General features: G+C 42.3%; 1 protein-coding gene across 1 annotated transcript; it reads left to right on the forward strand.

The window, feature by feature from the left end:
* Nucleotides 1-7293: 7293 nt before the first annotated feature.
* LOC118470055 (uncharacterized) lies at nt 7294-13691 on the forward strand. The gene is made up of 4 exons (XM_055016415.1): nt 7294-12329; nt 12508-12662; nt 12849-12938; nt 13218-13691. Exon 1 carries the CDS (start codon nt 7294-7296, stop codon nt 8824-8826), a length of 1533 nt encoding a protein of 510 aa, XP_054872390.1. The 3' UTR covers nt 8827-12329; nt 12508-12662; nt 12849-12938; nt 13218-13691.
* Nucleotides 13692-14162: the final 471 nt, after the last annotated feature.

The raw sequence follows: 14162 nt of genomic DNA on the forward strand, positions 1-14162 counted from the left end.
GTGGACATGCTAGGATTCGCTGAAGAGCAAGGATGCGTGGACCCGTTCAACGCTTCTTGCAGCTTTAATTTACTTAATTCTGCTCAACTTCAGTTTAAGTAGTTGAAAAGTAACTGAAATGTTGAATAAATTAACAGAGAACAATAACGTGGATAACCTAATTGTCCGTCTGGTTTAGCTAAAGATAACACAGTTCACTATTAGTTGTGATAGTTAGCATTAATTAGTACATTTTCAGTTCTCAGGTCTTAACGCTTCGGACATGAATTTAGGAGGCAAGTGGATTTTAACAGTAGTTTGCACAGGTGTTAGCCAAACTTCATGCAATTCAATCCTCGTTTTAACAGCTATAGAACCGTCAGAGCCAGTGGTAGATTTCAAAAAGTCTTGCTGGCTGCTCTTGGTGGCTACAGTGAGCACTGACCAGCCAGTCATAGCCATCTAACCTGGAAGCTCACATCTCCGAAACAGTTGGAGTAAATTTTTAATCAGGCTTTACCTTGATAAATTGACCACATATTTGATGTTTACACAACTTTCTTGCCTGAAATATTCTGAAAACCACATTTTGTATCATAATAACAGTAGTATTCCCCCCAAAAAGCTTCTGTTACCTCTAAAAGTTTCCTCCTCGGCCTTTCCCGCTGGTCGGCGCGAAATGCATTCAGGGTTATTTGGCTCCTCAAGTCCACACTAGTCTGGTCTAATGCATCCTTGATGATGACGTTTCACGAATACGTGAGAATGCAAGTACGGACAGTTACGCATACTGACAAACAGCCATAGTCTTCTTACCGCAAAGGTACATAGCTGCTCGTCTTCTCCTCCGGCATCAGAAAACTACTTCAAAGCTTCTTCAAATCCAAATGTGATACAATCAAAAGATCAAACTAACATCACTGGTGCATTCAGTTGCAGTCGGACAGTGAAGTTGCATTCAGGAGCGTCGGAAATTGGAGTTTCAGTAATGTAAATTTCCAACGAAAATTTGGGGGGGTGCAAAGGGTGGCCAATCAGATCACGAGGGAGCCTCTACTCCCCCGTTTCTTGGTTACTGCCCCCACCCACACTCACAAACATGCAGAGCAACGCTTGTGGATGTTTGTAGGACTGATGTAGTGAGGACCCGAAACGAGGTACAGCGGATAGACCTCAGACCTTCCATGTCTGTGTCTCTGTGTGCCCGGTCCTACCTGGTCCTGTCACGGGTTGCCTGGTTACAGATGCTGCTGCGCACTGCACAGCTCCACCGCATCCAAAGAAGCAAAAATATTTGCAAAAGTACAGATGTAAGTGGGAAGAGTCGAACCCCTGGCTTGAAAGCATTACTGGCAATGGGTACAAGGCAAACTGTGTTTTCTGTTGATCATGGTGGACTGGCTGACGTAAAGCAGCATCAGGAGACAAACATGTAAGAAACATGAGAATAGAGAGGACCCAACCGGCAGTGTCACAGTTTTTCATACCCCAATTATCTCCTGAAGTTGATATGGTATGGGACATCATGATGTGATCAGCTACACACGTGGACAAAATTGTTGGTACCCCTTGGTTAATGAAAGAAAAACCAACAATGGTCACAGAAATAATTTGAATCTGACAAAAGTAATAATAAATAACAATTCTATGAAAATCAACCAATGAAAATCAGATATTGCTTTTGAACCGTGGTTCAACAGAATTATTTTAAAAATAAACTCACGATATAGGCCTGGACAAAAATGATGGTGAACTTAACTTAATATGTTGTTGCACAACCTTTTGAGGCAATCACTGCAATCAAACGATTTCTGTAACTGTCAATGAGACTTCTGCACCTCTCAGCAGGTATTTTAGCCCACTCCTCATGAGCAGACTGCTCCAGTTGTCTCAGGTTGAAGGGTTCCTTCTCCAGATGGCATGTTTCAGCTCCTTCCACACATGTTCAATAGGATTTAGATCAGGGCTCATAGAAGGCCACTTCAGAATAGTCCAATGTTTTCCTCTTAGCCATTCTTGGGTGTTTTTAGCTGTGTGTTTTGGCTCATTATCCTGTTGCAAGACCCATGACTTGCGACTGAGACCAAGCTTTCAGACACTGGGCAGCACATTTTTCTCTAGAATACCTTGATAGTCATGAGATTTCATTGTACCCTGCACAGATTCAAGACACCCTGTGCCAGATGCAGCAAAGCAGCCCCAGAACATAACAGAGCCTCCTCCATGTTTCACAGTAGGGACACTGTTCTTTTCTTCATGTGCTTCACTTTTGCATCTGTGAACATAGAGCTGATGTGCCTTGCCAAAAAGTTCCAGTTTTGTCTCGTCTGTCCATAGGACATTCTCCCAGAAGCTTTGTGGCTTGTCAATATGCAGTTTGGCAAATTGCAGCCTGGCTTTTTTATGATTTGTTTTCAACAACGGTGTCCTCCTTGGTCGTCTCCCATGAAGTCCACTTTGGCTCAAACAATGACGGATGGTGCGATCTGACACTGATGTACCTTGATATTGGAGTTCGCCTTTAATGTCTTTAGAGGTTGTTCTGGGCCCTTTTGTTACCATTCGTATTATCCGTCTCTTCCATTTGTCATCAATTTTCCTCCTGCGGCGATGTCCAAGGAGGTTGGCTACAGTCCCATGGATCTAAAATTTCTGAATAATATGTGCAACTGTAGTCACAGGAACATCAAGCTGCTTGGAAATGGTCTTATAGCCTTTACCTTTAACATGCTTGTCTATAATTTTCTTTCTAATCTCCTGAGACAACTCTCTCCTTGGCTTCCTCTGGTCCATGTTTAGTGTGGTACACACCATGTCAAACAGCACAGTGACTACTTGTAACCCTATAAACAGGCCGACTGGCTGATTACAAGTTTGTAGGCACTTGTGATGCTAATTAGACACAGCTTGATTGAACATGTCCGAATGGTCATGGGGTACCATCATTTTTTCCAGGCCTGTTTCATGAGTTTATTTTTTAAAATAATTCTGTTAAATCACAGTTCAAAAGCAATGTCTAATTTTCACTGGATAATTTTCATAGAATTTTTATTTATTATTACTTTTGTCAGATTCAAATTATTTCTGTGACCATTGTGGATTTTTCTTTCATTAACCGAGGGGTACCAACAATTTTGTCCACATGTGTAGATTTCCTACAGTATATGGTTGTGAATTTACCAGAGGATGCTTATAATCATGCTGATGTGGCCATAGACTATACAGTATTTTAGTGACTCAATAAATGCCTATGTGGTTCATTGTTTTTTTAATACTTTTAAGTTTTTAATAGATATTTATTAAATAGCCTATATGTAATCAATAAATGGACTTTGCCTATCTAAAGAAAAACTCACTCAGAACTCTTAAAAAATACTAATTAAATTAATTCATGCATACACATATAAATGGGTTAATACGGTAATTGTGTTAAGATAAGATTTATATTTAGAAAAAAATGTTTGTAGAGAATTTATTCGTACAGTATTCTGCAATGAAATGCTTTTTTCAAAATACAATATACCACTCCTTGGGTGGTAGTGGCCCTGAGGAGCCGTGGTGGGCGTCCTTTATTATCATTTCTGAAAAGTGGCAATGCTAGATTTTGCAAATGTGAGATACAGGCTCACCATACAGTTTTAGCATTTAATACAACATGCTGTGATGGAAAAGCACAAAAAAACTCTGCACCTTTCTCGTCCACGAGGCTTACCGACATTGGTTTCACCACTACAAAACAAAATGAGACAAGACGAACAAATGAGCTAAAGATTGCCACTTACACAGCCTGTCTCACACATCCATCAGTGCTGTGGATCATCTTGGCAAATTAATTGGATCTATCTTGACTAACAAAGAAGTCATAATACACTGGACCAAATGTCTTTTATTTTAATCAGAGATTTACAATCTAAGTTTCTTTTCATCAGAGTTTAAAAATGTAAGTTATTAAAAGGTTATATTGTCAATTTAGTGCATACAAAAATAAATATATATTTATACTGTTATCAAGAGGCGTCTCATTTACACGATGTGGCAGTTCAGCTGTTGGGCTTGTTTTGGGCTTGTTTTGGGCTTGTTTCCATAGAGCTGGTCACTTGTTTCTATTGCGAGGTCTGGCAACACTGGTCAGCACAGAGGGAAGGAGCGGTGTCACCGCCTGGAGTAGAGGAGACGCTACGTGGGATAGTTGAGGGGTGTGTTCGCGATGTACCCCTCTTTGAGCTAAGTACCCTCTCCATTCATATTAACAACTTATTTTACCAGTAGATTTTATTGTTCGACTTCTCTTAAGGAATTTTTATTAGTTTTGTCCTCACCCATTGAGACACTTTTATGGTATTAAGGCCACAGTTGTTAGCCTGGCTCGTGTAGTGATATTCCTAGTATAGCTTTTATATCACGCCTGTGAGTGACACCGAGTCCTGTGGAGTGTGAGAAGGGAAACCTGCTTTTTGGCATAAGAGGCTTTCTTTTTGAGAGGCATATGGGCTTGGAGTGGCTTTTGGAACGTGTTGATAGGCTATTTTTAAGAGTACTACCATCAGGCTAATCCGCCAACTTATTAGGCAGTGTTGCAGCTCGATCTCAGTCTACCAGCAAAATAGACTATGTGTGAGATAGCTCCTGCGCGTTCGTTGAATGAAGCAATAGGAGAAGATAATTAGGTCTCATTACAAATGTTTATTTAACAGAAGATTGAATATAACAGAATAGAATTCTGGGTCCAGACTCCTTTCCTTAACAGCAACAGAGACACTGTCAGTTCGTGAAGTCTGACTACGCCTAGTTTCACCCTGACCCAGACTTATATACTACTACAAAATTATGCAAGCTTTTTTAGTGTCTTCTCCCTCTGATTGGCTTCTTCTCTCATATTGTGTCTGCTCATGCACAGGTTGTGTAGTCTTAAACATGACATATCGCCCTTGTTGATCTCTGAAAAAAAGATGTTCACAAGACCCCAGACACCCAGTACTTTTCCACTACAGCATACTACTCTAAGCCACAGCTACTGATATATGTATGTGAACTATTCTAAACTTCTACAATGAAGGCACACCGGTTAATAAACAAAGTTACACAAGGCACAACAATCCCACAGCAGGGTGTCTCCTATGAAGCCCTTGTGAACAGAGGAGTGACGGCCTCTTTGTTATGAACCTTTCTTTAGAGGATTTCTGTCTAGAGCCTTGGAAGCCCCGGGAAGATGGACAGAGACGGGAAGTGGACAGAACCACCGCGAGAGACTTGGGGCTTGGTTTCCAATTTTCTTTTTTTCTAGAATAAATTATTAAACTTCTATTGGTGTTTGTGATTTTTTTTAGCCCTGCTCACCCCTGATTGCAAAGAACCTGCATAGCTTTTTAACTGAATCCTAGGCTCTTTTGAACCTAGGTGGCATTGTCGGCTTTTATATATTTTTATCTTATTTTAAATTGAATTCAAATTGTTCAACCTCGACACGGCCTCGACACGGCCACAAGAGGGCGGATGAGTTGAGGAGGGATGATGGGGATCTACCAAGCAATGTTGAAGAGGTGCCCCCAAAATGACCACGATTTAGGTTTTTGGCCACCAAGTTGTCATCCTCCCATAATGTGTAATGTCAAAATGGCACCCTATGAGCGGCAGCCAGTTACAGCAGCTCCTGATAACTTTAAGTCTTTTTAGATAGTTCTTGTAGTTTTCTTCCCTTTTTTTTTCTTCAAGTAGGTGTGCCGCATTTGTACAGGACAACCATGGATGTGAAAATTGCATTCCCTCTACTTTATTTACTATTCATTTTGGAACGTTTTAGTTTCGCATCTGGTGACCCATTCAGCCACGGCATTGTTTACAGTCGGGAACAGCTGTTGGCGCTGAGCCAGGCCAGGCCGCCATCGTGGGAGAGACTGGACGTCCCAGCTGAGCTCCGCAAGGGGAGGAGAGGATGCCGGGCAGGAGTGAAGCGTCAGGAGAAGAGGAGAGGTTTGAGGTTTGAGGGTTGAGGTTTGTTCTGTCGCTGAGGGTGTTGTCCGCCATCTGTTAATGCATTAACTCTGTCACCTACAACATCGCCAAACATGTAGCCACCATCTTGGCCCCGCTGGTGAGGAAGAATCCCCACCATGTACAGAACTCCTTGGAATTTGTGGAAAAGGTGAGAGGACTGAGATTGGATACAGATGAGACCATGGTATCCTACGATGTCACCTCCTTATTCACGTGTTCCCACAATGGAGGCGGTGGAAACAGTGAGACAGCGGCTTTTACAAGACAACACCCTCAGCGACAGAACAAACCTCAACCCAGACCAGATTTGCCAACTTTTGGACCTCTGCCTGAACACCACCCATTTCCAGTACAGAGGGAGTTTCTATAGGCAGAAACATGGATGTGCCATGGGCTTGCCAGTGTCTCCTATTGTGGCCAATCTGTACATGGAGGAAGTGGAACACAGGGCCCTGACCTTGTTCAACGGAACAACACCGAGCCACTGGTTCCAATACGTGGACGACACATGGATCAAGATCAGAATCCAGGAGGTGCAAACTTTCACCGAACACATCAAGTCTGTGGACAGCAACATCAAGTTCACCAGAGAGGGTGTAAAAGACAGCAGATTGCCTTTTTTGGATTGGGAGGTCCACATAGAAGAGGACAGAAGTCTGAGTGTTGGGGTATACAGGAAACCAACACACATGGACCAGTACCTGCTTTTTGACTCTCACCACCCACTGGAGTGCAAGCTAGGGGTCATCAGGACCCTGCAACACAGGGCCGACAAGTTACCCACCAGTACCCAAGGCCAGGAAAAAGAACACAAACATCTGAAAGGGGCACTGAAAACTTGTGGATATCCTGATTGAACCTTTGTGAAGGCTCACACAAGATCCAGAAAGGAGAACAACCCAGTGAGGACTGAAGAGAAGAAGAACAGTAGAAATAACATAGTGATCCCGTATGTGTCTGGAGTGACCACCATTCGAGGGCTCAGTGAAACTCACATTTCAATGACCCCCTTTGTCACTCCCTGGCTCCCAACGACCATCGTTGAGGAGCCAGATGGGCCTTGGCAATGGTCGTCGGAATGTGAATAGCACTAACCACACCTCACAGAGGTTATATGCTGAGGCAACATCAACCACCACCAGAACGGAAGAAGCCCCTTGGATGAGAGGTGAACCGTCTTCAAGAAACTTTCTTAAAGTCCAGTTGGATTGATTTAAACAACTTTGGATAACCATGACCTGGATGAATGAGAAACTACACAGACATTAACCCAATATGTGACCTGCCATAAAAGAGACAGTAAAACCTTGGACCTGCTGTATGCAAACATCAAGGATGCATACAGCTCCTCACCCGCTGGGCCGATCAGATCACAACCTGGTGAGACTGCAGCCCATTTACATACCTATGGTAAAGAAACAACCCCCCACCATAAGGTATGTGAAGAAGCGGTCTAACGAGGCCACTGAGGCACTGAAAGACTGCTTCAAGACCACAGACTGGGATGTGCTGTGTGGCCCATATGGGAAGGACATTGACTCAATGACAGACTGTGTTACGGACTACACCAACTTCTGTGCAGAGAACACCGTACCGACCAGGAAAGTACGGTGTTTCTCTAACAGCAAACCCTGGGTGACCCCAGAACTGAAGGCCCTGCTGAAGGAGAAGAGGAGGGTTTTTGGATCTGGGGACAGAGAGGAGCTGAGGAGGGTGCAGAAGGAGATAAAGAAGATGAAGGAGGACAAGGCCAGCTACAGGACCAAGATGGAATCTCACCTGCAGGACAATAACACAAGGGAGGTCTGGACAGACCTGAGATCCATCTCTGGTTACAGCAGAGGCCATGAGAGGGGAGCTGCAACAGGAGGCCAGGAGTGGGCCAATGAGCTGAATCTGTTTTTCAACAGATCTGACTCTGCTCCCACTCCTCCCCCCTCTCATCAAAGCACCAACCAGCCAGCTCCTTCTTCACACCTCAGCTCTCTACCACCAACACCACCAACAACACTCCTCCTCCGATCCCCGTCTTCCACCACCTCCGGACTCCACATACAGCCCCATCACCCCTCCTTGTCTCACCCCCCACCACCACCATCACCCCTCCTACTGCCACCCTCCTCTACCACCCCCGGCCTCTCCATAACAGCTGATCAGGTGAGAAGTGAGCTGAAAAAGATCAAGACCAGAAAGGCCGCAGGTCCTGATGGAATCAGCTCCAGACTCCTTAGAGACTGTGCAGACCAGCTCTGTCAGGTGCTGCTGCACATCTTTAACCTGAGCCTGAGTCTGGAGAGGGTTCCTGTGTTATGGAAGACTTCCTGCCTGGTTTCTGTCTCAAAGACCAGGAACCCCAGGGAGCCCAACCACTTCAGACCTGTGGCCCTCACTTCTCACCTGATGAAGACCATGGAGAGGATCGTCCTCAGGAACCTCCGTCCCCAGGTGAGCCCACATCTGGATCCACTGCAGTTCGCCTACAAACCGAACACTGGAGTGGATGATGCAGTCGTCTACCTGCTGCACAGATCGCTGACTCATCTGGAGAACCCCGGCAGCACTGTGAGGGTCATGTTCTTTGACTTTTCCAGTGCTTTCAATACAATCCAGCCTTCTCTGCTCAGTGTGAAGCTTGAAGGAGCGGGAGTAGACTGTCACCTGGCTGCATGGACCATTGACTACCTCACCAACAGACCACAGTACGTGAGGCTTCAGGACTGTGTGTCTGATGTGGTAGTCAGCAGCATGGGGGCCCCACAGGGGACAGTGCTCTCCCCCTTTCTCTTCACCCTGTACACATTGAGCGGAAATACAGGACGGTCATCTCTGACTTTGTTGACTGGTGTGGGCTAAACCATCTGCAGCTCAACACCGGTAAGACGAAGGAGATGATCATCGACTTCCGCAGGAGGATGACACCTCAGACTGCACCGGTGAACATCCAGTGTCTGGACATCAAGATGGTGGACTCATACAAATACCTGGGTGTTCACCTCAACAATAAACTGGATTGGACACACAATACAGAGATTCTGTACAAGAAGGGCCAAAGTCGTCTCCACCTGCTGAGGAGACTGAGATCCTTTGGAGTGTGCAGGACTCTGCTCCGGACATTTTATGACTCTGTGGTAGCGTCTGCTATCTTCTATGCAGTGGTCTGCTGTGGAGCGGGGAGCACTGAAAGGGACAGAAAGAGACTGAACAGACTGGTCAGGAGGGCCGATTCTGTCCTGGACTGTTCCCTGGACTCCATAGAGGAGGTGGGTGAGAGGAGGATGTTGGCAAAGCTCACATCCATCATGGACAATCCCTCTCACCCACTGCGTGACACTGTGGGGTCTTTAAGCAGCTCCTTCAGCAGCAGACTGAGACACCCACCCTGCAAGAAGGAGCGCTATCACAGGTCCTTCATCCCATCTGCTATAAGACTTTACAACATCAGCATCACTGGCTGATGTTAACATAAACTGGACTCATATCACCCCAAACCATAAAATTTGCACAGCAATTCTTCCACTGCTACATCTTTGCACTTTTTAAACTTATTTTTTCAAGCCACTTTATATTGTGTTGTTTACAGTGTGTCAATACTGTACTATTTCATTCTCATTTCTCATCCCTGTACATATTGTAAATATTATTACTACTATTTTATTATTATCTTATTACTATTACTATGTTTATTGCTACATAAGCTGCTGTAACAATGTGAATTTCCCCTGGCATGGGGAGAAATAAAGGACTATCTCATCTTATCTTATCTTATCTTATCTTATCTTATCTTATCTTATCTTATCTTATCTTATCTTATCTTATCTTATCTTATCTTATCTTATCTTATCAGTCAAAACAACCCAAGGCCAACAGTGCTCAACAGGAAGTGAGGAAATACAAAGATGAGCTTTTGTCTCAGCAGATCCCAGATTTTCAACATGGCTTGGACTTTTGGTTGGCACAGAACTCAGTGGCATATGTGACTTTGAAATCTCTGGCTCTTGATTTACTTGCGATGCCTGCATCTTAGGCTTTTGTTGAACAAGTGTTCAGCATTACGGGTAACTTGACAAAGGCCTGTTGCAACGGGTGCAAGGGTCATCTTGGAGAGAAGCACCTTTCTAAAACAAAACCAGGATAAGATATGATAAAACAAAGACACAGATAGGCTTAATTGTTAGGCCTCTGTGCCACACTCATGTCCCTTTTTCCTGTCTCAGCACTTTTATATTTTCCTATGCTGTTTTATATGGTGAACTTTTGTATAAAGGTCTTGTAAATGGTGAAATGGGTTTTACACACAGTCAAGAAAATGATTCAAGCCTGTCTTGGATGCGACACATTTACATATAATTTACTTTATTTAAAAAATATGTATTTATAGACTGCACATTTGTATACAGGTAGCGTAACACAAAATAAATTCATAATTTAATTTTTGTGATTCATGAATGCAAAATGAATGGGTTTTGCTATTGGACAGCATTTTGCGCATGCGCGCGACTACGGCTGTCATTCAAATTTACGCGGCGGTCTGTTTAGTACTTCCAGTGCATCCATAGATTGCAGTGGAGATTTACCCACTGCCTGCAGGAGGAAGTCCATTGTTTGGTAAGTTGTCCATCTTTCTTTGTGGTTTACAGTGTAGTTCACTGTGAAAAGTGTTAGGCAAAATATGTGCATGAACTGTGTTGGACTTTCCAAAACGGAAGTAGTGGGCTAGTTGGTGCTAAGGCTAGCCAGGTAGCCTTTCTTTCACCTCCTGTTAATGGTATTTGTGATTCAGTATTATTACCAAAGAGGCTACGCAGGAGGCTAGTAGTGGGAGTTCAATGGGACTGTATATGTTGCATATCGTGTTTATTTCTGTTTATAACGGAACAACGGCCTTGAACAGAAATGTTCATTCGCACACTTAGCCATGGGCACCACACATGCACGCACGCAAACAATGTGTCCACAGGGAGGATTTTTGACGTTCAGCAAAAAGTGTTTCTTACAACGTTTGAGACTTTAGCCACCGCATTTTCACTCCGAAGAATTAACAATAGCGACTTCTTAGTCGTTTTTGGAGATTTTGCCCGTACCAGAGTCCCTTTGCACGCTCACTGATAAATAAGGAGTTAGTTAGGGAACCCAATGAAGCGTCAAAACCGGCTTGTGACCAGTGAGAACGTTTTAGTCACGCTCAGTATGAGCAGATATACTTGTTAGCTTCCTCTTTATGCTCTGTGTGTACATAGACTGTATTATACAGTCTATGTGTGTCTGAGTGGCCGCTGTGAGAATCTGCTCATATGAATTTGATTGTAGGTTTATTTACTGTTAACTTGCACAAACCTGCCAATTCCGTTTTATGCACACAAATTGTGTGCATAAAATTGTTTCAGCATGAGCTGTAAAACAAATTAACATTGAAGGCAGGCCTACATTCACTACTGTCTGTTTAATAATTATATTTTGGTACAAATTTGGTTTGGTTGTTTCACATAGACATTAAAATTATTTATTTTTTTATATTTTTGTTTTTTGTGGATGTAAAAACAAATAAATGGGCAAGTGTGTGTATATTGTAAAATTTCTGCATACAGATCTGTACCGTGTGAAACACATTTCTGTGATTCAAATCCAAAATAATGCAAATCACTTTATTTTATTTAAAAATATAATGGTAATCAGATTTTCTTCAGTGTTACTGTAAAATGATTTCTAATCCATTTCTAAATATTAATGTCTGTCTGCTTTTATTGGCAAGTCCTCAAAGGGAATTTTTGAATTTTTAGTGGTTAAGACTATTCTAACACTCATACTGGCAGGGCCCCTGTGATTTACTGTATTATTGTTATTTTCAATTTCTGTGTTTTTTCCTATTTTATTCTACCTACTTTGTGTTTTTTAGAATTAAGATTGACAACTGATGGAAATTAACAGATAATTTTCTGAGTTAAGAGGAGCAACATGTAAAGGACAAATATAATTTGAACTAATTATCACAGAAATCATATACTACTCTAATAAATTTGTCTCATTTTTGTTTGCAGTTTGATAAGTAGTACCAAGCTACTTATGGCAACCTCCTAGTGATAGTAAGCAGCATGTTGTTTCCTAACTGTTGATGCAAGCTGATCTGTATTATTGTCATTTGTTTTATGTAATTGTCTTTATTTTTCTTTTTTAGGACAATGAATGTGAAGTGCAAAGAATGCTGTTTGGAACTAGCTAGCAGGTATTTGTTGTTGCAGCATGAGTTTTGCTGTCGGACAGTATTTTGCACATGCACAAGACTAATTTGCGTGGAGTATTTAGTGCTTCCAGTGCATCCATCAACTACCGACTGCCTGCGGGAGGAAGTCCATTGTTTGGTAAGTTGTCAATTTTTTGTTGTGATTTACAATGTAGTTCACAATGAAAAGTAGCTAACACAGTATGTTTTAGTTCTTCTACTTGATGCTTAATGGGACAGTCGCATATCCCTTCCTGATACTAATAATAGAAACAGTAACAAATTGCTGTGTTCTTTTTTAAATCATTATTTTCCAGGTGAATGCAGAGTTCTTGCGGATCACCACTAAGCAACTGCAATCAAAATTCGTGTCACAGCTTGACCACTTCTCAGACAAGCTGATAAAGATCTTCAAGAGCAAAGGAAGACTGAAGCAGCAAAAATCAAAGATGTCCCGGAGATCAGTGATTTGGTTAGTAGAAATTCACAGAACACCCCTTTACTTTGTTATGTTTTTTGTCTACATACTTTTAAAAAGAAATGGCATACTTACTGTATGTAGTGTTACTGTTCCTAGGGTCTCCAGACAGCCCGTTGCCCCCGTGACACTGTTGCACCTACATGTGATTAAATTCTCTCTTTGTTATTTTTGCTTTAGTGTGACATCAACACTAAGAGGGAGTGCGTCCTGCGAAGCCTTGTCATCTACTTCAATGAAGATCCAGACTCATTCTTCAAGGAATATCTGGTAAGTTTATCATTGTATGTTTCCCATGTATGCATCATAAAACAGTGTCACCCACATACAATTTCCATGGTACACTATTATGTCCATGAGGAAATTTCACCAAAGTGTTATTTGGCAGCAATTGAAAACTGCTTTTGATACTGACACCTTATGAAGTCTGTCTGTCTTCAGTGCAGTTAATAATCTAAGAACACTTATGTATATTTTGATATATAATATTCTATTTGTGGTGTTCAGTATTTGCCTCAGCATCATTGTTCTGTTTGTGTTGACATTCAGACCTCAGCAGCTGAGGATGCAGAGAGGGACATCGCAGACACAACCATGGGGATTTATACAATCAGAAGAGAGGGGGTGGAGGAGCCAGTGGATCTGGGAATTGTGATCGAAGGCATTAAAGTTCCCAGCAACATTGGCAATGTCATCCTTGGCTTCATCTTGCTGTTTGGGCTCATTTATGCCCTTGATCTAAGCTTTCCAGACCATATGAAGTACACCACTGAATTTTTCCAGAAGTTCAGAATGAGTCTGGATGGGCACAAGCTGAACACAAAGATCCAGCAGCTGGAAATCAAGTTATTTCCATAAGAGTTGACCACCTCTTTACGCTCATCAGATCCTCTGGGAGCTGTTTTATTTTATTTTTTCCTCTCAGTTCATAACAAAGGACAATCAGTGACTTCATCAAAGATTCCCTTGTTCTAACATTTCAGGAGAATTACACACGTGGACAAAATTGTTGGTACCCCTCGGTTAATGAAAGAAAAACCCACAATGGTCCCAGAAATAATTTGAATCTGACAAAAGTAATAATAAATAAAAATTCTATGAAAATTAACCAATGAAAATCAGACACTGCTTTTGAATTGTGGTTCAAAAGAATTATTTTAAAAAATAAACTCATGAAACAGGCCTGGACAAAAATGTGGTACCCCTAGAAAAGACTGAAAATAATGTGACCATAGGGACATGTTCAATCAAGGTGTGTCCTTTAATTAGCATCACAGGTGTCTACAAACTTGTAATCAGTCAGTCGGCCTGTTTATAGGGTTACAAGTAGTCATTGTGCTGTTTGGTGACATGGTGTGTACCACACTAAACATGGACCAGAGGAAGCCAAGGAGAGAGTTGTCTCAGGAGATTAGAAAGAAAATTATACATGTTAAAGGTAAAGGCTATAAGACCATCTCCAAGCAGCTTGATGTTCCTGTGACTACAGTTGCA

The sequence above is a fragment of the Amphiprion ocellaris genome, chromosome 13 (assembly GCF_022539595.1).
Source record: "Amphiprion ocellaris isolate individual 3 ecotype Okinawa chromosome 13, ASM2253959v1, whole genome shotgun sequence".
Taxonomy (NCBI): Eukaryota; Metazoa; Chordata; class Actinopteri; family Pomacentridae; genus Amphiprion; species Amphiprion ocellaris.

What these genes read in the sequence shown, in the direction of transcription:
- LOC118470055 (XM_055016415.1), top strand. Translation starts at nt 7,294, where the DNA reads ATGCAAACATCAAGGATGCATACAGCTCCTCACCCGCTGGGCCGATCA.